Source organism: Sminthopsis crassicaudata, chromosome 3, assembly GCF_048593235.1.
Source record: "Sminthopsis crassicaudata isolate SCR6 chromosome 3, ASM4859323v1, whole genome shotgun sequence".
Classification (NCBI taxonomy): Eukaryota; Metazoa; Chordata; class Mammalia; order Dasyuromorphia; family Dasyuridae; genus Sminthopsis; species Sminthopsis crassicaudata.
Genome location: NC_133619.1, coordinates 449,205,959 through 449,233,540, shown reverse-complemented (window position 1 = coordinate 449,233,540; position 27,582 = coordinate 449,205,959). Strand labels below are relative to the sequence as shown.

Here is a 27,582-nt window from a genome sequence, read left to right as displayed (position 1 = left end):
AAATTACAAATTGAGATCAAGGGGTTCCTAAGGGATTATCTTACCCAGTTTTACATATGAAAAAGTTGGGACTTCTATAGTGTCTTAATATCTAGCAGAAAAGAACAAAGCATTTTTGCTATCATTATAAAATATTTTGAAGAGAAAAGCAGAAAGGAATCTCCCAAATGTATTAATTAATTTTAAATTTCTCTTTAAAAAAAATGTTTTGAATTGCTCTCCCTCATCTGGTTAGAATGAGATGATTTCTTAGGTTGTGAGAAGGGATAAAAAATGAAGATCCTTCCATATGAAAGAAGGATAACTTAATTTATACTTCTAGATTTGAAAGTTTATTAATGTAGGAAAGTTCCAGTGTGGAAAATCTCTCTGCTGATATAGACTGGCACCTTCTAATTTGTCCTTTTAGTAATTGGTCTGATATATTAAGAAGTGAGTGACTTTCTTATGATTTTCTACAGCCAGTAAGTGACATGAATCCAAGTCTTCATGAAGTCAAAGTTTGCCTTCTGTCCTAAGTCACATGTGCTATAAAGATTTGCCCTAAAATTATTTTGTATAATTTGCCTTTGGGACAAAAATAATATTTGCTTTTTATTTTAGAATAATTTCCCCTAAATATATTAATGTGTGTGGATATTTTGGGTAAATTACACAATTAGTCCAAGGAAGGATAAATAGTAGAATGCATTTAAGTGAGGATAAATTGAAAAATAAATAGAAGCAAAATTTGCTGGTAATGTAGCACAAACTGTCCAGCCAACTAGATGTCCTGGATGATACTTTCCATGCAAATTCATTTATCTGCTTACTGTTTTGTTATAGAAGCAGCAACAAAAGGTTGATTTTCTGACAATTAAAACTATTTCCAAAATGTAATAGTATGCTTTGCAAGGTAGAAAGCTCCCTACAATAGGAGGCTAACTATCTATCAAGCTTATTGTCAGCAGAGCTCCTGAACTGCATAGAAGCCTGGACTAGAAAACCTTAAAAGTGCTTTCTAACCCTGAAATTCTGATACAGCAAGTTCAAAAAGTGAGAAGAATGTATATTACATAGTTTTCAGCATCTGAGTGGTAACTTTTGAAAGCACGTTTGAGTGAATGAAATCAATGCTATTCTAAATTAAAATCTATAAGCTACCAGAGCATTTATGCTCGTTGTGCCCTAGTTGGTAACAATTTGTGAAAGCTCAGCAGGTATTCTAGAACTTAGCCATACTTTCAATTTACCCAGTGACCAATAAGTAGAAATGTCATAGTGTGACACAGCTCTATCTACCGTGTAATATTAAAACTCCAAGCTCTTACCTTGTAAAGATGATAAACTGAAGTCAGTAACAGAAGGAGCTATAGAGAGAGGAGGTAAAAAAAAAGTATAAGTTAACTATAATGATATTTGTTCAAGTTCAAAATATTACTATGTCAAAGAAAGGAGTGTAAATTATAGCTTAACACCCTGTTGGGGAAGTGTTAATTTTTCTAAAGACAGAATAATTGTTTTCTTTCTTCAAAATTTATTTCCTTCAAAATTATTTTCTGAATCCAAACAATACTATCACTACTAATACCATTAGAAACACACATATAAGAAACACATATAGGAACTATTATAATGCATGACCAAACTATTATAATGCATAGAACATGAAATTACTTTACTATTTGCTAAAGTTGTATGGAATGTCTTTTTAGACCTCCCAATATTTTTTTAAAAATCATATTTTTAACCAATTTATGTCAGGTATGAGGTTTAGAATATTTTAATTATAATATTGTTAAACAAATTAAATAAATGTATATATAGATGGGACTACAGTCAATCAAAAGCAGTTCACATTTTATTAGGAGAACAAGAAATTTGCAAGTTGCTACTCATTTTTTTCTGTTTAAATCTAAGGAGCTGTATTAGCTATTCTATTCTTAGTCCAAAAAATAAGTTGATAAAAATTGGAAATGATCAATCTTTAACTGAGAAAAATTCAGTTTCTTTTGCCTGTTTCATGAGATGAAATCTGATATTTTTTATATGGTTTGGTTTCCCTTACTTTCTTGTCCCTTGGAATATAAAGACTTTATTAATTTATGAGTTGTGAAATAGTGAAAACACATGATATATTAACTATCAAATGAAAAAAAATTAGTTTTACCTTTGCTGACATCCATTGCATAGAGTTCTCGTAGTCCAAGGTCATTAAAGGATTTAGTCAGGTCAAGAGGCTCCTGAGATTGGTAGTCCTTCAACAATATGGTGTGTGAAGGATCAAACTCACATTTATTACAGATAATAGGAGTGAGTTCTCGAAGGGATGCATGTGGACTAACTCTCACAACAGTCTTCTGTGTTTTCTTGTAGTTTATCACTACTCGTACAGTTTGCTGAAATAAAATATAAAAGTCAAAGTCACAGTAATGTTTTTATTGTTGCTGTTGAGTTGTTTCAGTCCAATCCAACTCTTTTTGACCCCTTTTTTGGGTTTTCTTGGCCAAAATATTCAAGGAGTTTGCCATTTCCTTATCCTGATCATTTTACAGATAAACAAAGTAAGGCAAACAAAGTTAGCGACTTGGCCAGCATCACACAACTAATAAGTATCTGAGATCAAATTTGAACTCAGTAATATCTTCCTGGTCCCAAGCTCTGTGCTCTATTCACTGAATCACCTAGTCATCATAGTAATATTAAAATATTAAAAACTAATAAAAGAACATGGATGAATTTCAATGACTTGGAAACCTAGAATTTATCTTCCTAGTTACATTCACACAATTAAGATTACTTATGTATATATTTAAAAAAAGTTATTTTGATCAATTTTTCTAGTTCTACAAATCTTAAAATAAACAAAAAATTAATTTGGTATAACTTGTAGCACTTTAGCATCAAGCCATAAGATATATTTATTTCCTCAGCACATTCTGGGCCCTTAATAATGCTTATTGATTAATTGATTCAACAAAGTTTAAGATAGATTAATTAATGAATTGCCTTGCTTCTTTTACAATTATTTTAAAATTAGAAAACATACTTAGATACAATTCTTTTTTGCTCTTTATTCAGGAAGTACACATTTTGCTAATGCCTTACTAAATGACACATGAGGTCTCTATTCTAATTTAAATGCTAAGTGTTTTATATGTATCTGTATTTGTATTTATTTATGTTCAGGTGTGAATTATCTTTATTCATCCTGGGTACAGATCCCTGCAGACATGCTCATAGCTAATAGAGAATCTAATTTCATGTCATATTATAAACTACAGTGGTTGTCTTTTTTCATTTGTGGACTAAACTGATTTGTCTGAGTAGCCACAGAGATCTCACTGAAGAAAACTTTCAGGTTACTGGAATCCAATGTAAAAAAAAAAAAAAAAAGAAAAAAAAAGAAAAACCCAAAAAACAGAATAATTTCTACAAAAGGAGCATCAGAAAAACATTAAGATCTAAAGGAAATTTTTCTTACTCCTAGACTTTGTGCATGTTATCCTTCATGACTTGCTGCGTAACTTTAGCAAGACCATGCATCTATAATATCTGAAAGGATCAATCAATTAAAGTTCACTCTGTTTGCACTTATTAAAGAATTATTGATCTTTGTTCCCCCAGTCCAAAAATTTATAGCTCTTTCTGCACCTTATATCCAAGGTCTTTCTTCCAGGAACCAGATAACAAGTCTTCACTGAAGACATGATTATGCATTACATTGATTAAAGTTTTTAAGTCTTTCAAAGTGTTTTTTTTTTTTAATCTTATATGATCATAACATGCATGAGGGAGACCTTCTTATAAAAGGGACTTTCAAACTTCATTTCCTGAGTAATTTGCTGGATTCAAATGCTTCCTTCTATGTGATTCTCTGAGTTGTTATTTTATTCCATCTCAATTTTTTTTATACAATATCCGTTTGTGTATGAGAATATGTATGATTTTATTTTTGTCCCAAGTACCTAGCACATAATTAATATGTAATAATTTTTGTGAACTGAATTGATAAAGTAATCCATATTCTCCATTTTGAAAAGTATATGATTCTTTTGCCTTCCAGTTTTTACAAGATTTCAAATATATGCTTTGATTGATAATCCTATCAGAATTTATTTTGTTATATGCTATAACAAGGTATGAATTTAGTTTTGTAGGGTTTTTTTTTCAGCTATGTCCAATATTTTGATTCCTTTTGGTGTTTTCTAGGCAAAGATATTTTAAGTAGTTTGCCATTTCATCTTCTAGATCTTTTAACATATGAGGAAAGTGAGGAAAACAGTTAAGTTACTTTGCCATGTTTACACAGCTGGCAAGTATTTGAGACCAGATTTGAATCCAGGTCTTTCAAACTCCAGCATCCTTTGCATCTCCACACTGTCCCTTCCACTCCCCACCAAGATATGTAAGTACAACCCAATTATCTGTCATACTTGATGATTAGAGACAATTTACACAAAATTTTTTATGCCATGACATATACTATTGCTATTTTGCTTAGTATTTTTCCAATGGTTCCTAGAGATTTCATAGAGATGAGAAAATGACATATGATTCTTAAATGTTAAGATATGCTGTTTATTTACTAATAATATTTCATATTATTTTCCACCTCAAACATTTTATATCTCATTAAAAACAGAGAAATCTTATAAATTAATTCTTTAGTGATGTTGAAACTGCTTTGTCTTCAGCATAGATTATTTCTTCTGTGTGCCCTTGGTCTGGTCCATCTGTTCTTTTTCACTTCATTTTCTTCAGTGTCACTACCACATCTTTCAGTAATAGATTGGAGTGTTAGAATACCCACATGTGGTGGTTCCATTGTAACTGATAACAAAAACAGATCGTATGGAAATACTGGCACATTTTTTTCCATTTTAAAAAATATATTTTGCTTTTGTCCTTCTAGGTTTATATTAACAAGTTCCAAGGAGTTTTAATATTTTCAAAAATCAATGGTCATGAATAAGAAAAATGCTACATATGATGACAAAATAAAATATATTGCTATTGTTTTCCTTTGTTTTCAATGAGGACCAATCACATGAATGGGTATGTCTTGACTGAAACATGAATTGAATTTAAGCGAGACAGAGTTGGACAGTAATCAGTTACATTTTTTCAGAATTGTCAAAATTCAGTGGCAAGACAAAAGCCAAGAGAACTGGTGATAGTTTATGATGCAGAATAGCCTTGATATCTTAAAGGTTGGACCAAGCTCTAAGAGTATTATAGAACTTGCTTTCAGCCACCTTCTTGACCTTTGGACTAAATTATTAATATCCACCCATTCCCCTAGGGAAAGTCTTCAGCTGCTTAGGGTAGACATCCCCTTAATACAACAATGAATTTAAGGCCCATTGGTAACTCTCAACCTATCTATCAAAACTATTTACTGGGGTGTGACTCTTCTGCATGCTACAACTTTTTCCAGCCAAAGAGGTGTGTGACCAGGTGACCAAGTGACCAAAAGTGGATAAGCAGCCCTGATAAGGGTTCATACTGGAAGTATTAGTCCTCCTTGAACATCCTATAAAACTTACATAAAATATAGGTGGGGGAAGGATAAAATCAAATACTAATTAATTTTAATGACCCAGCTTGGACTCTAGAAGAGTTGAGAAAATGAACCTTTCATTCCTCATAGCAAAGGTGAGAGAATTATCAATGTGAAACAGTCTATACAATGTTCAATGTATTGGTTGGTTTTATATTTTTTTCTTTCTTTTTAAAATCTTAGTTACAAAGGGTGTGGAAGAGATATATCCATAAACAAATGTGATAAAGAAAGAGAAAATATATCAACAACATATAATTTAAAAATAAACTCACTTTATTAAAAAGGAAGTGAACTGGAAAAAATGGCTTTTTAAAAGTAGCAATATTATATTTATCAAATAACAAAACCATATAGTAAGATTTCTTTTGTGAATGCTATATGTTTATTATATAAATTTTTATATTCCACAAAGATTTACATAGTTAATGATTAATAGATTTTCTGTATACACAGAAATTTATTCAATTTTCCCAGAAATTAATACAAAAAAGGTCAGTGACATGAAATATAACTTCTAAAAATACATAATAAAGAAAATTATATAGACAATAGCATAGCCTTACCCAGAAAGTACTTAACGGCTTACTGTTGCGTTATCAAAAAACTATTCTTTTATCTATTTAAGGAAACATTTACTAACACTTTTAGAATAGTAAATATTTAACTTAAATTCTTTTGAAGAGAAAATGTCTGTAATGCAATTCATTGGAAAACTTGGCAAAGCATGATCTGATTTGTCCCTGAAAGTAGCCAACATTTGAAAGGATTCTCCCAAATCCTGCCTACTTGAGGCTCTCAGTAACCATTTCTCCCCAGTAGTTTGTGCACTTAAAACTTAATGGTATCTTTAAGTCACATTCCATTCACTAAATCTATTTTCAATTAAATTATAATAAAGTATTATTAATTACTGAAAATCAACCATTCATATGACCTTTTTCTTAACTTACACTACAACATCAAAACTGAAAGGATGGTTCTTACCTCTGGTATCACTGGTGTAGGCTTCTTCTTATCCAGATTTTTTGGCTTTAGAATGACCTTCTCTACTTCTAGCATTCCAATGGGTGTGTTAGGCTTAAATTTAATTGGCACTTTTCCCGCAGATAACAGGTCAATTGTATAGCTTGATGGGTTTAAATGATATTGTGCACAGAGATATATTAACAAATCCATCATAGGTTTGCTGTAAAATAAAGACAATTATGGTCACCGAAAGCATATTCAGTATAAGGACAATCTAAAATTTTAGTTTTTTCAGAGCCTGCTTGAGATTCAATCATACTTACAATAAAGGACCCAAATTTGGATGTAATGAGTTCATAGAGATAAAAAATAATTTGAAATGTGCAAAGTATCTAGGCCAATAATGAGGTATATATAGCAGGTAGTACACCAGATATGAAAACCTGGGCTCAAGTACCATTTCTGAGTGAGTCATTTAACTCATCTGAAAATCTATGTCCTCCAGAGTCCTACTTTATTCATTCCAGAAGCAATGGTAGTGGAAGAAATGCATTTCTGCACCCAAGAAAAGCAAAAGCAATGAAAACATATAAAAGACTGAGAAGCAAAAGGATATAAAATGGTAGCATGTTGTACTCAGCAAAAGGCCAAGAGAGTGATAGATCTAAAAGTTTAGAATAATCAAGGATCAGAATTGAGAAGAAAAAACCTGGGAAAATAATGAGGTGGAAAGATTGGATTTCGAGGTGAGAAAGAAGACACAAAGTTCATAAGATATTGGGAGAGAGGTAGCATAATAAAATATTATGACCCAATAATGAAATTTTTGAGTTCATGAACATGGTAATGAAACAACTATGAATGATATCAAGGATATGGCTATCTCCCTTATGTGTAGCTGGGGCACCTAGCTGGCACAATGGATAGGGCTTGGATTCAGGAAGAGCCATCTTCAGAATTCTGAATCTGGCCAAAGACACTTATTAGCTGTTGACACTAGGCAAGTCATTTAACCCAATTTGCCTCAATGCTTCATTTGTAAAAAATGAATGGAGAAGAAAATAGCAAATCACTCTAGTATTTTTGCCAAGAAAACCCTAAGGAAGGGTCAAAGAGTTGGAGATACTAAAATAGCTCAAAAAAAAATTGTGTGTAAGCTAATGTAGAGAGGAGTAGATTAATGGTAATTAATAGTTGAGGTACTCCTAAGTTAGGATATTTGAAGGAACATTAATAATAAAACAATGATAAAACTGTAATAGTATCATTTACACATAGTTTTAAAGTTTGAAAAGAGCTTTACATTTATTTCATTTGATGTATGTAGAAGTCCCCTGGTATAAGAAAAGGAACTGGGATGGAGAAGAGGACATTAATGAATCAAGCATTAGCTGAGAAAGAAGGAACAACATCCCTGGGGGTTGGTAGACAATATTTACCCATATTGGACTAGGTTATCAATTTAGATAGAATGAAATTCAGAGGCCTGGCTGCTGAGTGAGGGCAATTAAAGGAGAAGCTGGAAATGGAAGCCTCAAGCAAAAGGCTATTATTCTGATTCTCTCTCAGAAGACCAGTTAAACCATGGTTACAAAAAAATATGTAATGAGTATAAAAAAGGATGGCCACGGAAAGGAAGAGGTTAAACACGAGAAGTTTATTAATTACGAAGCAGAACTTCTAGAGGTCACCATGGAAGGAGAAGACAAATCTGGAGGTGGAATGCAGGGTTGAGGTAGCATAGGAAATGATGGAATGTACTGATGGATTGGTGGGGAGAGGGAGTGCTCATACACAGTCTCAGGTTTCAGTAGCACTACAATTGGAAGAGCAAGAATGGAGTAGGACTAAGCTACCCTCTGGGGCAAGAACCCAAGAAGAATATCAGTGTATAGAGAGAAGTCCACAGAAGAAGTGATTATCCCTCAAGGTGCTTAATCTCACTTCAAGTTGTGTGGTGTGTCTTATAAAGAAATGGAGGGCAGCTAGGTGGTGTAGTGGATAGAGCACCAGCCTTGAATACAGGAGGACCCAAGTTCAAATCTGGTCTCAGACATTTAACACTTCCTAGCTGTGTGACCCTGGGCAAGTCACTTAACCCCACCCTCAAAAAGAAAAAGAAAAAAAAAAAAAGAAATGGGAATGTGTCTCATGGAAGACAAAAAAGACAAAAGCAGGAAGAGGTATATCCTAGAAGTCTGGGAGCAAGGACAAAAGGCAGGAGGTAAACATCAAGAACAGAGACCTGGCACTGTCTGGCCTACAGTCCTCGGGACCTAAAGGCAGGAAATCTCAGGTATGGCTGGGAGTGAGGTGTTGAGGGGGGAAGGAAGATGATTTGTGATGGGACTCCAGAAGTTCTTAGGAGGAAGAAGTATGAAGTAAGAAGTATGTCAAATACCCAGAAGGCAGCAATATTTTCAAGTAGTCAAAAAAATGCAATATGAAAATATTTTTTAAAAAACTAAACAAAAAAATGCAATAAAACAGATATTAGAAGACATAGTTTTCTAAGTTAACATGAGGTCTATATGGATATTTATGTACAGTTTAGTGGCCTGTTTATATTTGAGTTTGGCATTTATGTTCTGGGAAACAGTGAGTTCTAGGGAATTCACTGGTGAGAACATTATACTCACAATATACAGTATATACTAAATATATCATGGTATATATAGTGTATGTTGGAGGCAGTTGTTATTGTTAATGTACTGCCTCTCTCCAAAGGGTTCTGTTGCTAATACTGGAAGAAGAGAAGGCAAGACCACCAAAGGCCCAAAACAACTGCACAATACTGAAAACAATCTTGACCTCTGAGTTACTAGTAACCTCTTTCTGGAAATTATTTCATATGTACCTTGTATTTAATTTTCTAGGCTCTTGTTTTTCTTTGAATAGAACATAATAAGCTTCTTTAGAACAAATAATGTTTTGATTATGTTTTGGTATTCTCAACACTTATTAGTACAGTGCCTCAGAGAGGGAGAAGGACAAGTTACATAACCTCACTGGTATATAGCAGTGGGGTATTAACTTGACATATAGGCTTTTTGTTTTTAATTATTCTGATAATTGTATTACCACATCATTGGTTTCCTCTTTAATCCTATGTACTTTATTTTATGCATTTAAAACATTATAAGAAATGACTTTTGGCAAAAGAAAAATAGAAAGTTAACAATCTCAGGTATAGAGTTCTCAGTGAAGATTTCCTAGATCCCAGAAGAATGGCACATTTAAAGATATGTCTAGAGCACTAAGAAATTTAACAGTTTGCTGAAGGGTTACACAGCTAGCATCTGTTAGAAATGAGGATCCAAAGCCAAATCTACTGGGTACTGTCCCCACCTATACCATGCTACCTTGGAATACAGTAGTATTATATAAACGATTCCTGAATCAAAGAAAGGATCACATATGAATGTACTTCTCTCATTTGATTGTATTGTCCTTTGAATAATTTCACAATTCTCCCAGGACATCTTTGTATATTTTCATTACAGATTTGCTATCATGGAAATAAGTTTTAGAAGTGGTACACTGGATAGGTTAGGTTGAGTTCAAATTTGATCTCAGACACTTGCTAGCCATGAGACTCTAGGAAAGTCATGTAGTGTCTGCTTCAGTTTTCTCATCTTTAAAATAGGGCTAATGATAGCACTTAAATGAGATAATGATTATAAAGTACTTCGTACCTAGCATATAGTGGGCACCATGTAAACTTTTTTTATTATAAAATGTATCATAATTTTTATTTTGAAGTTCTAGGATTTCAGATACTTTTAAATCCGTTCTTTCAAAAAGAATCCACATTCATTTTACTCTCAAAACTCAATTCTTTGGCATATTACTTTTAACCAATAGATGGCACTATACTCCACCTGAAATAGTGTTGAATCAATAATGATGTTAGCCATCACCAGTAAAAATATACTTATTCAGTAAGACCATGACTACTATTGTACCACAAGGATGAGAGAGTCAGAGTATACTCAGCAACATAAGTCACTTTCAACTTTTTTTTATCATAAAAATAAGTTCAGTTTAAGGGAAGGCAAGAGGGAAGAGAAAGAATATCATATTGTTCCAATCTTCCTTCACCTTAAAAAGGAAAAAAAAATGTATATATTCGTGGTAGCTCTGTGGACTAAATCCACAGGTTTACAGAGGTAGAAACAGTGCCTTGCACTCTCTCCCATGAGTAGAATGGCTTTATGTCCATGTATTTATTTCCAAAACTGGGAAGTTACACTTGAAAGCATAGTCTTGAATTAGAAAGGAAGAAAAAGAGAAGTGCACAAAGTTGTATTCAACATTGGTTGTGAGTTCTCCTCACATGTCTGGAATAAGTTTGGTCACATGCTCATGTGCACTACATTAAAAACAAATAATGATGACAATAATAAGTAGCACTTATACAAGATAGTCTTTACAGCTTTCCAAAATACTTTTGTTTTCAGACATAAGTTAATTCATTTAATCCCTACAGCAATGCTTGTGAACTAGGAACTATAATTATCTTCATTATGTTGATAAACAAACTAATCACAAGGAGATTAAATGACTTGCCCACAGTAATACAGCTGAGCAGGGTTCTGAGGTCTTCCTGACTCCAAGCCCAGGACCCTTATTCAGTGTCATCTACATACTGTTGTAAGGCTTATAAAACATTCTACAAATATCACCTCATTTTAGTTTCAAAGCAACCTTAGGAGAAGAATTATGCCATCAGATGAGGAAACTGAGGTAGAAGGTGGCTAAGTGATTTGCCCAGGGTCACACATAGGATTTTAAACCAGATAGGACTCCAGACCCAGTACTGCATACACAATTTCTTCTCAGTCCTTAAGTGGGACTAGTGTGGCTAACATTGCAATCTGTGTGTTTGCATGAACTGGTATTTTCTGAAAAAGAACAAAAACGGAACCCAGACAGAGAGAAGCCTATAAAAGCAGGAAACACTGATTTCAATTCTTCCCTCCCCCCCCTTTTTTTTTGCATAAATGGTCAAGAACTTTCTGTCTGACCAGAGACAACTTGCAAAGCTAGGAAAATATTTTCCCTATGTTACTCTCAGATAAGCTTCAGTACTACCTTAGAAATTAAAATTAGGAAAAAAAAACTCCAGTGCCTGATTATTGTACTCACAAGAGAAAAGTAATAAAGGAAAGAAAGCAGGGATGCTTTGGAGTCACCAAGCCAATGCTTATAATTAGCCTGGATATCTGCAGCTTTGTTCTGAAAACAGAGGCCCACAACCCACCTCCCAGCACACCCCTGTCACCATTCACTGATAAAACACTGTAAGTTTTCTCCTCTCTCAATATTCCCATGGGACTTTTTATTTAAGGAACCAAGAATTTATCAAATAAGCACCTACCATGTGCCAGGTGCTGTGATAAGTGCTTTACAAATAATATCTAATTTGACCCTTAAAACAATGCTGGGCGAGAGGTGTTATTATTGTTCCCATTTTACAGATTAGGAAACTAAGAAAGACAAAGATTAAGTAACTTCTCTGTGGTCAGGAAGTTAAGTGTCTGAAGCAGAATCTGAACTGCATGCAGTCTTGCAGGTTCCAATTCCAGTGGTATCTCTCATTTAACTTTGAATTCAAGGAAGGTGGGAGAATATCTGGAACAGTGGATGGCAACATTTAAAATGAGGAAGGACTAGTATAAATGGATAATGTGGACTTCTAAGAGGTCTCCACATAGCATTGATAGTCAACAAGCATTTACTGAGAATAATAGATTTTCTTTCTTACCTAGGTAATTTAATATGGTTACACTTATTGTTTACATGGAATTCTTGTCTACTTCAGCTTTTAAAGATTTCTTCTGAATAACTGCTCCTTACTAAGACCACACTATTGCCTTTCAGGTGCACTCTTGTGGACTTCCTATTTGTCATGACCTAGTTCCCATCTCAGGAATGCTCACCCAGTGCTGGTGAAAGTCGGTATGGGTACGATTACTAAACACAAAAGGCATAGCAGATAGAGTAAGCCTTTTGCCCCTGATACATACTGTCTATGTGACTGAGCAAATCACTGAACTTTATAGTGCCCCAGAAATTAACTCTATAAGCTGCAGGAGAAGTATTCCTCTGCAACGATATAGGAAATTCCTCAATAGGAATTCCCCACAAGAATAAAACCATAGATGTGGTCCAAAGGAAAAAAAAAATCTTAATTTTCCTATTCTCATCTACTTTTCATGACTCAAAATTCTACCTAATTATGGAGATAAATCCTAAAATGAAGGCTGAAAGCTGTCATGTTATCTCAGGAACATGTTTCTCCTAGATAGAACCAGCCCAAACAAGACTTAAATACCCCATCTTAATTGCTCATCTAGTTTTTATTATGTACTGCAATTGTGAATATACTAAGATGAAGGCAGCTTAGTGAGCTTATGTCTTCAGAACACCCTCAATGATAATATTCAGGCAGTCAAAGCTAAAAGGAAGAGCTAAGCCAAGAACACTGTCTGTTCAAAGTAATTTTCCACATCTATGGCAACTCAGACTTGGCTTTGTTCTACTTTGAAATTATTATGTGGATTTTAAGAATATCAATGTATTAAATCAAATCTTTACCTCTTACTTTGTTGAAGTTTTTTTTTTCTTTCCAGTTAACTTACCTACATTCTAGTAAACAATTAAATTGTTTAACAGAGGTAAAAGTTTGTGAATTCTTTTTACATACACAGTTTACTTTTACATATACAGAAAGGAATATCTTAAACCTAAATGAAGAGTTAGGAAAGTAAAGGTTTTTGTTATTTCAAAATTGTTGAAAGACAGGAACTATTATTATTATTATTATTATTATTATTATTATTATTATTATTATTATTATTGTTATTTACATTCAATATCCTTATTTGGAAATGGAGGAAATAATAGCACCTACCTCCCAGAGGTGTTGTGAGAAAATGAAATAATATCTATAAAGCAATTTTGCTTACATTTCTATACAATTATTATATACATATTTTACATATAATCTTTAAAAATCTAGCATGCCTGTGGAACTTTTCTCTGGAAAAGAAACATTTCTTTTAAGGTTTCTAAAATCTAGAACAAGAGATATGAAATAGCTTTGAATGCATGGATTACATTTTGACTGAGAACATAGGAAAAAATTAAAGTTTAGATAGTGCTAGGGACTTACAGAAAATGTTTCAGCAGATATTTCATGATCCATCTATTTATGGCAATAGTAAAATACTGCTAAAATGAGAGAAAAAATATGGCCAAAATTCATCCCACATAAAGATGTTAATCTTTATAAACACTAAAATAAATATGTTATGTCTAAGCATCCTACTAGATTGCAGCATACCTGCCATGAACAGTAGTAGATTTGATCACATCCCCTGGAAGAACCACAGAGAGCTCAATGTCTTTATCTATCGTGTTTTCTTTCTGTTCCATGATGAAATTAGAGGATTCTATTGACTCATGTGAAGAAACATCAACGTATTTCGTCTCAGCTGGAGGAAGTGGTGCCTTGCCTTTAATTTTTCTTCTAACAAACAGACATATAAAAAAAGAGAACAGAAAATATTAATTATAGTTAAGAACCAACATTAATGTAGCATTAGGAATAAGTTGACAGCATCAATATGTTCATGTTTCATACAATTAGCTGCTCTTCCTCTTCCCTCTCACCATATTTTATGCTTCTCCCAACTAGACCATCCTGCTTTTATTCTATTAACCTAACCAGATTCCAAACCCCAGATGCATTTGTTCTATAAAATCTTCTCTGATTAATCTAGTAATATTCTATTTAAATAAGATAATATCTGTGAGAACTTTAATATTTTATTCAAATAAGATAATATCTGTAAAGTTCTCACTTAAAACAGTGTCTGGAACATAGTAGGCTATATAAAAATGTTTACTTACTTCCTCCCCCAAATCACCCCACCTTCTTACCAGATTATTCAATGAATAGAGTAATGCAGTTTAAGTAAGGAAGACCTGTGTTCAAATCTAGCCTCAGATACTTTCTAACTGAGTGTAATTCTGGGAGCATCTTTTTGCATTATAATGTCCTCATTTGGAAAATGGGGGAAATAATAGCACCTACTTCCCAAAGTTGTTATGAGAATAAAATAAAATAATATCTATAAAGCAATTTTGCTTAAACTTCTATACAATTATTATTATTACTATTGTTCTCCAAATTCTCACTATATTTGGTGAAGATCATATTGACACGCAACTTCACAGAGTTGTTGTGGGGAAAGCATCTTGCAAAATCCTGGAGCACTATTAAAATGTGGATTTTATCATTAGTATGGTTTATACCATATAGTTTCTTATATGATAATTTCCTGTCTCCAGTTAGTCCATCAGTTTTTTTAAAAAGAGGGGGAAATTCTGTATCTTTTATACACACCTACCATTTGGCACAGCACTAGAAAATAAGAAGCACTCATTAAATATTGGTTGATGATATCAAATTTCATAACAATGCATTTTTAAAAGATTAAAGACAATTATTTAATATTATTTTTCCAACTCTATTTCATAGGATAATTTCTTAGTTGAACTTCTATAGGAAGTTTTCTTCAATTCAACTCAAACTTTTATTGAACATCTAATATGTATGAGGCACTGTTGATGAGGCTAAATCCCAATGCTATAACAGTAACAAAAATAGTTCCTGCTTTTCAAAAAGTTTACATTCTACTGGGGGGAACGCAAGAAGCACAAACAAGCATAACATAAGATAATTTAAAGATAACAAGGGCATCAGAACTAGAATTTGAAGCTGTAATACTAAGAGGTAAAGATAAGGGAATGTCTTCCTGGCATGAGAGACAATTTCTTACCTAAAAGCCACAATAAAGATGATCTTCAAGCATTCTCTGATTATCATAACAAGTGAAGCACAAAGTATATAAGCTTGGAAAAAAAAATGTTCACCCTATAGGAAGAAGGTCCCTACAAATCAAGCTCACCTCAACCCAATGCAAGTAACACTAATGATAATTGTGTTTAAATCCCAGAACCCCCATTGTCTCTTCAATAAGATCCAAAATCATTGGTTTAGTAATAAATGAAAGAAAAAAGCAATTGGATAAAGAATGTTCAAAAATAAAACTTGCAATTATAGTAGTAGCCGTCCATTGAGTTAGTATAACAACACATTTATCATAAACAATGAGCTGGGTCTAGAATTCAATATTGGGGGAGGAGCTAGAATACATTTGAGAATTTATATGATGTTATTGCTAAAAGAGTGTCTTTTAATACCAATGTTCCTAATAGAAAGGCAATCTAAAGTGACAGATAAGGAAATCAGGGGAAAATTAAAAAATGACCTTGGTTATTTCCTTCCTTTCACATATTCCCTAACCCTACAAAATCATGGATGCAGGCAGTTCTCTCCCTAATAAAATCCTACTCGTGACACATGGCTTTGATTCATGGAATAATAGTCTCAGAAGAATCAAAATTACAGATTACCCAAAGGAAAAGAGAAAAGAACATGAGGCTGCAATATTTTGCAATGAAAGAATACTGTCAAATCAGGGGAAAAACCAGAGGCCACTAATCTATACATAAAAGTCACTTCAGGCTACAAATTGACTTAGTTTTAAAATATATTATCTATGTTTTATATATTTTATTAGATATTTCCTAATTACAGTTTAAACTGGTTCAACTGCATGTTATAAGTCCCATGAAACTGGTGAATCCCATGTCTGACCCCTTTAGTACTGCCATCAGGGAAGAAAAGGTGAGTCAATCATGTACTGAGAGTGAAGAATAACAATCAGAATGCTGCATGGTGATTGTAGAATATTAGAATACTCATGGGTCACCACAATGTAGGACAGATTCTTTATGTTAAATTTATGAAAGGTCATGAATTAAGACTACTCAGGATGAAAAGATAAAATGGGCCATGATCAATCCTGATGAAAGGATTTATTTTTACTGATGAGAGTACAGATCCATGGGATATGTTCATTCAGTAGACTTTCTCCATCAGTTACCAGTTTCAGGACACATCTATATATCATACTTGGTTTCTAAGCTTCATTATAATTGTAAAATTTCTTTTTTGTTGTTACTCAGTCATTTCAGTTATGTCTTACTTTGTGATCCAATTTGGGGTTTTCTTGGCAAAAATACTGGAGCAATGTGCCAATTTTTTCTCCAACTCATTTTATATTTGAGATCACTGAGACAAACAGGATTAAATGACTTGCTCAGAGTCACATAGGCAGAATCTGAACTCAAGAAGATGAGTCTTCCTGACTCCAGATCTAGCATTCTAGCCACTGTATTACCTATTTATCCTATGCAATACAGACCTGCTTGTTTATCTTGCTGGCAATGGAATATCATTGACTTTTTTATTCTCCATGACTTCTATATGTTTTTCCATTCACTCACTCATCTAAAACTGACATTTTAAACAGCACAAATCAATTTAATGATTTGTTGGTTAATCAAATAAATAATAGAAAATAGTAGCTTCTGTTTTAAATAACCTTATTATTTACATAATTTTGGCCTGATGTTTAATTACACACAAAATAAAAATTGTGAAAATTTATCCTTCCGTCTGATAAATATTATTTTAAAAGCAAATGTTAATGGTTTTCACTCAAGGTAAAATTTACAAATTTTGCAATTTGTAAAAGAACAAGAAACTCACACAAGTGCTCCTCTTCCAAGGAGAACTTTACTCCAATGTCTAGAATTAAATTCAAAGTCAAATTAACTTAATAGTGTCAATGGTCAATAATGTCAGCATTATAGTTCCCCAAATGAACTAAGACTATCAGAAACTGGGTAAGACACATGTGTAATTTTCATGGTACATATATTTGTTTATTTTTTTAAAATAATATCTATTGGTTTTTAAAAGTGTGTTCAATGTTTGGTACAAATATTACACTTTTGGAACCAACATATGGCAATTTAAATACTTTCTGATAATACTAAAGAAACATGTTGTTTTTATTTACCTTATTTCAAAACTTAATCTTTAAAATATAGTAAGAAAACAAAATCAATACACTTAAAAAGGAAATATTTAACTGGGAAAATCTTTGAAGGAAACTTCTTCAGTAAAGATCTGATATTCAAGAAAAAGGAAAGGGAAGAAAGGGGAGAAGAAAGAAAACCCTTTCTTGCCTTAATTCTTTTTTTTTTTTTTTCTGGCCCCTCCTTGTTCCTTCTGATTTCAAAGTGCTTATTTTTCTGAAGGTTTTTTTTTTTCTTCAGGCTTTTCTTTTCTATGGTTTCTTTCTAATGGTTTACTGACAACAATTCCTACTTTCACTCCTTTGTAAAATGACTCAAACTCATTTCTAGTCTCTCTCTTTCTAGTCCCACAGTTGCACAGGCCTGCTTGTACATTTTTCCCCTTGTATTTCATACCAATACCTCAAACTCAATATCTAAAGCATAATTCATCAATTAATGTCATTTTTTTTCTGGTCTATTATCCTAGAAAACTTTACTGTTTTTTACTCTGTCCTATTTCTCAAAACATAATTAGTTGTCAAGTCATTTTCACAATTATGCTTTATTTGCATTTTCTTATTACCTTTCAACTAGACTGCTACAATTATCTTCTATTCTCTAGGCTCTTTCCATCTGTTCCATCTCACAGCCTCTCATAGATTAAGATTCTTGAGATATGGTCTTTACTACATTATTCCCCTGATCAAAACCCTTCAATTGTTCCCTAGTACCCACAGACTAAATTCTAAGCCTGGCATTCAAATACATTTTTATCTTGCCTCTAATCCAGATTTCAATATTATTTACAATTATTCTTAGAGGAACTCTGCAGTTCAGTTGGATTGTTTTGTTTTTAAATTATTTTTGTCAAATTTTATTTTTACAAATTTCTGCCTTTTCTCCTTTTTTCTTTCCTCTTTTCATTAAGAAAGAAAAATAAAACTCCATTTTCAAACACATATAGTCAAGCAAAGCAAATTCCTACACTATTCATATCCACAAAATACCCATCTCATATGCATTCTGAGTTAATTCAATTCTCCAGTAGGAGGAGGTGTGTAGCATGTTTCATTATGATACTCTGGAACTGTGGTTGGTCATTTTTTGGATAAGTTTGCTTTTTATTTTTGTCTTTTTAAATTTTTCTAAGTTGTTTCTGATCATTTCCACCATATAAGATCATCATAAAGTCTCCTTGAGTTTTTCCAAAACCATCTCTTCAATATTTCTTATGGTACAATATTATTCTATCATATTCATAACTCATAATTTGTTCAGCTATTGCCCAACTAAAGAAAACCCCCTTTAGTTTCCTAGTTCTTTATATATATATATATACACACACACACACATATATAAATATATATATATTTGCATTCTTTTTTGATTGATTTGATTTGTTATTCTTTACCTTGATATTTTTGTAATCATATACACCCAGATGCATAAATATGTGTACACATATTTATGCATATGTATTGCTTTCTTGATTCTGCCTACTTCCTTTGTATCAGTTCCCAAAATTCTTTCAATGTTTCTCTTTATTTATTGTGTTGGACATTTTTTTAAAATAGTATTTTATTTTTCCCAACTGCATGTAAAGAGAGTTTTTAGCTTTCATTTTTATAAGATTTAATTTCCAAGTTTTCCTCCCTCTCTCCCTTCTTCCCTCACCAAAAAAGCAAGCAATCTGATATGTCATATATGTACAATCATGGAAATATATTTTCACATTAGCCATGTTGTGAAGGAATACTTAGAACAAAAAGGAAAAGTCACCAAAAAAACAAAACAAAACCAAACCTGATTATTCATATCCTTCGACCATTTATCAACTGTGGAATAATTTGAATTCTTACAAAATTTGACTAGTTGGTAATAGAAAATTTTTGATTAATAAATCCATGACAGTATTGGTCATTTCTTATAGTATATCTATGTACCACAATTTATTTAGCCATTCCTCAGTCAATAAGCATACACTTTATTTCCAAAATCTTTACTGCCATAAAAAGTTATGTTATAAATACCTTACTGTATAAGGGGATGTTAAAAAAAAAGTCAATGAATTCAGTGGGAATGTATCTATCAGTAAAATTTCTGAGTTAAAGGAAATAGACATTTTAGCCCATTTTGTTTGCATTGATTCCAAATTGCTTTCTAGAATAGCTGTATTAATTCATCTTTCTATTAATAATGTATCAGAAACACTATCTTCCAATCACCCCTCCAATACTGACTTTTTAACTAATTTTTGTCATCTTGTACAATTTACTGGAGTAAGGTAAAATCTGAGAATAATTTTCATTTGGCTTTCCCTTATATTGGTGATTTGAAGCATTCTTTCATGTTGTTGTTTAATAATAATGATTTTTTTTGAGAATTATTTGTTTAAATCATTTGACCATTTAATTACTGTCTCCTCAATTCTAAAAACACTTTATATTAATCAAAGAGCATTTTCCTAAGTGTTTGCTATGTGCTAATAATGAAAAATGAAGCAAAAACTATTGTCAATGAGTTTACATTTTAACAGAATTGTAGGACTTGTATAATATATTTTTATTGCTTTGCACTGATTTTTGTATGTATCATCTATACTGGCTAAACTATTAAGATATGTATGGGTAGGGACGCCTTATTCAGATACTGAAGAGCCTTCACAGTCTGAACCCAATCTATCTTCTCAGTCTTATTACTTATTAGTAAGCAAGAAAAATCTTATTACTTACTAGTATGCAAAAGAAACCTGTTATAGCCAAATTGTCTTCTCATTTCTCCCCAAAAGCATTGTATCCTTACCTTTCTACCTTCCCGGCCTTCCCTCATTTATTACCCAACCCTTGAGAACTCAGCTACTAATCCCTGAATTTCTTAATATTCCCACATTCTGAATCCCATCCAACCTTCAAAGCCCAGGCCAATCATACCTCTTTCCTGCTTAACTATTTAATAAATACTAGTCTTTGAGCATATGACTAAACCGTATTAGATTAGACTTTTACTTTAAGGTACTCATTTTCCTGGAGAGACCATGACTTGACTTGTATTATATCCTAATCCATGTAAATGAGCTGTGCAAGTTGTAACAGGGCTCTGTTGTACTTCATGTTTTATTAACTGGATACTTGGTACTTCTTAAATCAAAATGGGCAATTTTGTAAACTTTAAAAAAGTCCACTCAAAGCTGAAACACTCATCTGAATAATAATTTATTGTCTGTTGCATTTTTTTGTAACTTGAAAGTCACTAACAAGATGCTAGATGCAGGGCTAAAATACCCCTATATACACATTATCTTATTAGAGTAATTATGAAAAACATTTTAAGTAGCAAAGTTATTTTATTTTAAATAACAAAGAGCAAGATAACCAGCTAATCATCTAATCTCAAAAAAATCTGATGCATTCCTATCTATTGCAAGGTGATGCTAAAATGATTTTATATTAAATAAATTATATTCTATTATTTAAGTGTGTTTCAAGAGAAAAAATTCCCATCCTACCTCTAAAGCTAAGGTGCAACAGTTCTACTTCTTTTAAAAAAAAAGTCTTTCTCGTATATATCTTGCCCTAATTCTTTTTCTATTTCTATTGTCACCAGCCAAGTATAGGCCTTTATCCCAATATACTTTATCCATATTGGCCTCTTAAAACTTTCTCAATTCCATGTGCTATTTTACCAATCACTCTTCACACAAATTATTACATATTTTTCATGTCGATAAATGATTTAAGTGTCTAATACCTGTAAGGCCAATGTGCTAAGAGCTGTGGATATAAAGTCAAAGAACTGAAATAATCATTACTCATAAAGAACTTCTAGTGAAGACGATGGTACCCTCCCTCCAAAAAAAAAATATATATATATGCATAAACATATATACAGATACATATACATACATTATATATACATATATAACTAAACACACATATACACAAATGCGCATGTGTGTGTATGTGTGCGTGTGTGTAATAAAGTCAGAAATACAAAATACTTCTTATACTTTGAGGAAACTTGCAATTCTGTGCCCAAGTTCCAGTTTGGGATTTAAGCTCCCCAGAAACATGTACATCAGAAAATCCCTGAGATAAGACAAATCCCCCAGGCTTTATTCTATGTCCTTTCCATAAATCATTGTAACAAATCTACATCAACACCTCAAGTCTTTGAAAGGAGTTGTTGGGGGCGCAAGGAGAATGAGTGACTTGCTTGAAAACTGGTTTTCCTTTCATGTTCTTTCCTCATTATATCTAAGATTAAATGAAGGCTATAAGTAACACATAGGCTTAGCAGTATGTTCAATTGTAGCTCTAGGACCCCTTTACACAGAATATCTTTTATCCTCAACAATTTTCAAGCTTGTCTGCACTGAGATTCCAATTTGGGGCATGTCAGCAGACACTAGGCTTAAATGGAACAGAATCCTCCTCCACTGCCTCTTTTTTCAAAATTTCATCTATTTTATTTTAATTTATGAAATAAAACAAGTATTTGCATGACATAGTAGAATCAGAAAAGGATGAATGCATGTGAAGCTGCAAATCTAATGTACAACTTGTTATTTCTTTTTAAATATAATAAAGTTATCAAGTAACTTTCCTTGTCCTAGACATAGCTACCAGTAGACACAAACACACGTACACACACACACACATACACACATAGACATTCTCTATCTACTTCTATTTATCTTTCTCTATTTGCATATAGTATCTTTATAAGTCCTTTATAGTTAACTTGAGTATAAAACTAAAATGACTTATTCAGAGTTGTTCTTAAGACAATACTGTATACACTGTTCTTTTGGTTCTTCTCATTTCATTCTTCATTATTTTGTGGAAATCTAACCATGTTTTTGTAAAATCAACAAGCTTATCATTTCTTATAGCACAGTAGTGCTCCATCACAATCACACTACCTTACCTCTTCCCTTTCTTATAATTAACATTTGACATCCATATAGCACTTTATGGTTAAAGAAAAGATACTCTAAGAAATGACCAGCAAGATGATTACAAAGAGGCCTGAAGAGACTTACATGAACTAATGCTAAGTGAAATTAGCAGAACGAGATTATCAAACACTGCAACAAGATGATAGGATGATCAATTCTGCTGGACATGGCTCGCTTCAACAATGAGATGATTCAAATCTGTTCTAATTGTTCAGTGAGAGGACCCAGAGAGAGGACTGTGAGAACTGAGTGTGGACTACAACATAGCATCTTCACTCTTTCTGTTATTGCTTGCTTGCATTTGTTTTCTTTCTCAGTTTTTTTTTCTTTCTTTTTTGATCTGACAACTGGAATTCAATTTTTGTATCTATGTAATTCAGGGATTGGAAGTGAGAACTTAGTGGTTCACTGTAAAACCAATTTTGATACTCAAGTCAGGCAATCAAAACTGTTTCTATACTTGTCTTAAGCACAGATACTTTAACCTGTGTTATAATAGTTTACACACATCATTATATCTCCTATCCTGCAAACTCTTTGAAGGTAGGGAAATATCTTACTGAGCTTTGTATCTCCCTTAGCATCAGCACAGGGATTATACACAGCAGATAAGTTCAGCAGATACTTAATTTTGGTTTTAGTACAACTTTCTAATTTTGTTTCTGCTAAGAATTATAAGAAAAATATTTTACATAAGAAACTCCAGAGATTGAAATTTAAAATATTTGTTCTTTAAAATGTATTGGGTTACAAAGTATTATTTTTAAGCAAGAAAATGTTATTTACATGATTCATTTCCTCCCTCTCTTTTCTCTAGAACTGCAAAGAGTCACCAAGTTTAAGTAAAGATTTTCAAAGAAAAAATGAAACTATGACTTTAAAATTGCTATTACAATATAAACAATCTTTACATAAAGATAAAGGGTTATATACATATAGAATGAATAAGAACTTAAATACAAAGATACAAAATAAATACTGGAAATCAAGACATCAACAAAGCAAGTATTTCTGATACTTAAATGAACTTAAACTTCAATAACCGAATAACAATGGCATCTGGAAAAAAGAACTGGACTGGACTGAATTCAAATCCTGTCTCTGACCTTAGCAGACTGACAGCATACTAATAAATTAACAACTTCTCTGACCCTCAGTTGGATCACCTTTTATATTTATCTTACTCCACAAGTGATTGTGAAAAAAGACTTTTTGTAAAATGTTATAGAAATGAGTTATTTTTGTTATGAAAGTGAACTATACACACAAGTAAGAGAATACAACACATTTTCAAATATTTTCTTATAGGTTTCCATTGAATAAAAATGTTAAGTTGTCTTTCCAAAAAAGAAAAACATTTTTCGTTTTTTAATAGTTTTTCATTTTTCCAAATACATGAAAAGAGAGGTTTTAACATTTACCTTTTTGATTTCCATATTTTTCTCCTTCTCTCTCTGACCCTGTCTTCTCTACCCTCACATAAACAACAAGCAATTCAATATAGGTTAAACATGCAATTTGAGAAAAAACATTCAGAGAGAGGAGCAATCTGTCTTTCTCAAGTAGCAGTCTATGTGTATTTAATATTCCCAGATTATTATAATTTTCCTTTCATTAAATACTTCAACTAAGTGAAAGGAGGACTCAGAAATATGTTAAGGATGTTAACAATTTCAGGTATAACAGACGAAGATGTTAACTTTTTATATAAATGTTATATGAGTATTTCTAATAACAAAGTATGTCATCTCAAAAGACAGAGAAGCTCTAATTACATAGCATTTCATTAACAGATTATTTCCTAGTGTTACTTGTGTCATGTGAATCTTTTGGGATTCCTTTGCTTAGTTATCTGATAGCCTCTGCATCAGATATGCTAGTTGGGCCACTGTCATGCTGTATTAAATGTACAAATTCTTATATGCAAAACATATCTGACAACTAATAACAGAGAGGATAGAGTGAAAATGTAGAACTGAGGACACGAGGGAGGGAGGAGGGATTGTGGAACCCATTCTATATAGCTGTCAATTTCTCAACTAGCATTTACTAAGCAGCTACTAGGTGGTATTATAGTAAGAGCTGGGACACAAAGAAGGGAGAGGGAAATAGTCCTTGTCCTCAAGGATCTTATAGTATAAAGGGGAAGACAACATGAAAACCAAAATGTACAATGTATCTAGAATAAACTGGTGGGGCAATCTGAGAAGGAAGGCACTCAGATTAAAGAGGACTGGAAAAGATTTCTTGCAGAAGGTGGGACTTTAACTGGGATGTGAAGGAAGTCAGTAAAGCCGGAAGGAAAGAGATTCCAAACATGAGGTGAAAATGCTCTTGAGCTAAATCTTGAGATGAAAATTTGCTCCATAAGAGCTCCATGCCCACACAAATATAAAGCTTAAATTTTGTTTAGAACTGACCTGGACATAACATATAATGTCATTCCAAATGGCCCCTAAATTGACCATTTCTGTAACTCGTATTGTTTTCTCTGGACAAAACAACCCAAATTCACAACTTCTTAGAGTTAGATCACATAGGACTTAGAACAAATTCCTTCCTCACATTCATCTCTTAGAATCCCCTGAGTTTCCTTCAAGTCAACTCAAGTTCTACTTTCTGCCCATCAAAGTTCCAAGATTTGTGGTTTCCTGTACAATTCTCATTATCTGTTCTACCTTCAATATAGAAATGCCTGTTTTATTTGCTCTTAAGTTCAGAATAAAAAAATAAAAATAAAAATAAATTCCTGAGAAGGAACCATCCAATCTCTGTTTGACATTTATACAGCCCTTAAAAGTTTGCAAAGCACTTGAGATACATTATCTCAATTAAGCCTCACAATCCTATAAGTAGTTATTTTTTTCTCTGTCCAGACATGTTATTTCATTGGTAACTCCTACAAACTTCATCTACCAACACAAATTAGCAACTACTTTCAGACTTGAATTATCTGAGTCAATGAGAAGATAAGTGGGCTCCAAGTTATTTGGGCTCCAACAATATGTCAGAAGTAGGGCTTGAATTCAGGTACTCTAAGCTTTGAAATTGTCTCTCTGTCCATTAATCTACTCTGCCTTGACAGGAATTTTTCAGATAAAGAAACAGGTTCAGAGACAGTTAAATAACTTGCTTACGGTCACATTGCTAATAAATAACTGAGATGGGACTTGAATCAATATCTTTCTAACTCTAACATTCTAATTTCTATATAATCCCTTCACAAATCAACATAAATATTGGGGTTCTATAACAAAGCAAATACAATATGGCTTCTAAGGAGAATAAAGTCAGTTATCTAGTCAGTCAGTCAATATTAGGAAAATTAGGAAAAATTAGTGGCTGAATAGAGGATGAATTGAAGTTGGGTGAGGCTTGAGGCTGGCAGACCCACCAGCAGCTTTTACAATAATCAAGGCATCAGGTGATGAGGAACTACACCAGAGGGGTGGCAGTTTCAGATGAGAGAACATGGTCTATGCAAGGGATGCCATAAAGGTGAAACAGATTGTGGCAACAGATTGAATTGAGTGGGTGAGAGGGAGGAAGAGATGATACAGAATTGCAGAATGTCAACTAGGTTGTGAACTTGAGGGACTGAGAAGATGATGTTAGGGAAAGAGGAAGGGAAGAATGTTTAGGGGAAAAGAGAATGAGTTCTGTTTTGGACATAATGAGTTTGTGATGTCTACTGGATTTCTCAGTTGATGCAAGATTGGAGGTTAGGGAAGGATAGATGGATTTGAGAGCCATTGGCAAAGAAATGATAATTAAATCCTTGGGAACTGTTAGGTTGATTCAGTCACTGAATCAATCACTGATTGTTTTTAGTTAAACTCAGCTGACTCCCTACCAGAAGTTTTCACTCATATTTATACCACAGACAATACTATCAACACACCACACAGGGCTTTGTATTGTAGCTTTAAAAATTTTTCAAGTTCATTTTTTCTTTTAGAAGTAGCATACTAAATCAATCAATACATCCTACTATGTACCCCGAAGGGTGTTAGGTACTGGGGAAACAAATAAGAATGAAACAATTCTTAATCCCAATGTTCCTCTTTTAGGTATTTAAATCTAATTGCCAAAAAACTTTTTATATGAGGTTGTCTGGTAGAATGTAAGCTCTGTGAAAGATGAGATTGTTTCATTTTATTTTCATTTTCCTCCCAGTGATTTGGCATTTATAAATGTGTGTTAACTAATTCATGGTAACTGAAGGTTATATAGGATCATAAATAAAACTGAAAATGTCCTTAGAGACAGTTAACTTGAAGCTGAGAAAACTGAGTACTAGAGAAATTAAATTTTCCCAATATCACCTAATAGCAAGTAATAATAAGTGGAAGTATTGGAATACAAACATAGATCCTCCAATACCTTTCAAATCTTGTGCCTATGTACCTTGCAAGATGCTAACTTCACTAAATGATGATAACTATGTTCAGAAGGTATATTGATTCCAGGCCCTCTGGAACATAGGTTTCATCTATTCCCTTCCTTCCCTCAATCAACCTCACCTTCCTCCTGAAGCAAATCACATCTCTTTCTTCATGCTCTCACACTTAATACCTTCCTTACAGCAGTTGATCTGGCACTGTTGTAATTTATGGATATACTTTTCCCTCTACGTGCCTGTACATTTCTTGAGGGCCAGAATGGTTTATATCTATATTCCTCCATGGCTTAGAATGGTGCTTTCAAATTGTAAATGTTTTTGTTTTATTGAATATGCTTCTCAATGATATGGTAAAAAAGGACAAATACATAAAAAGACACAACAAATAATTTTGTAATTAAGAGAATTCCATAACATAATTTCTCCCCATCATCATTCAACTAGACTACTAAGATAGCCCAATTATAAGTTTCAAATCCAAAAATAAAAGCATGTTTTGAAAACATAACTGAATAAAATATGAAGTTAGCAGAATACCTTTAAAAAGGTATCTTCAAACTCCTTTTTACCCCCTTTATACTGAAAGATCTTTTATCAAACAATAAACATTTATTAAGGATCTACTTTTGTTTCTGATTTTGTAGTTTAGATCTCATTTGCAAATACACTATCTCTCATGACTATTTTTAACTAGAAAAATTAAGTAATAAT

The 27,582-nt window shown here is 32.7% G+C and overlaps 1 protein-coding gene across 5 annotated transcripts in view; it reads right to left on the bottom strand.

The window, feature by feature from the left end:
• Window positions 1-27,582, bottom strand: part of COBLL1 (cordon-bleu WH2 repeat protein like 1) — a 173,786-nt gene that overhangs the window by 47,719 nt on the left and 98,485 nt on the right. For all 5 annotated transcript variants that reach the window (XM_074303255.1, XM_074303252.1, XM_074303251.1 and 2 more), the window contains 4 exons: window positions 13,860-14,045; window positions 6,530-6,731; window positions 2,150-2,378; window positions 1,311-1,349 (listed from right to left, as the gene is read on the bottom strand). In XM_074303255.1, the coding sequence (XP_074159356.1) occupies window positions 1,311-1,349; window positions 2,150-2,378; window positions 6,530-6,731; window positions 13,860-14,045 (656 nt within the window). The remainder of the gene's footprint in view (window positions 1-1,310; window positions 1,350-2,149; window positions 2,379-6,529; window positions 6,732-13,859; window positions 14,046-27,582) is intronic.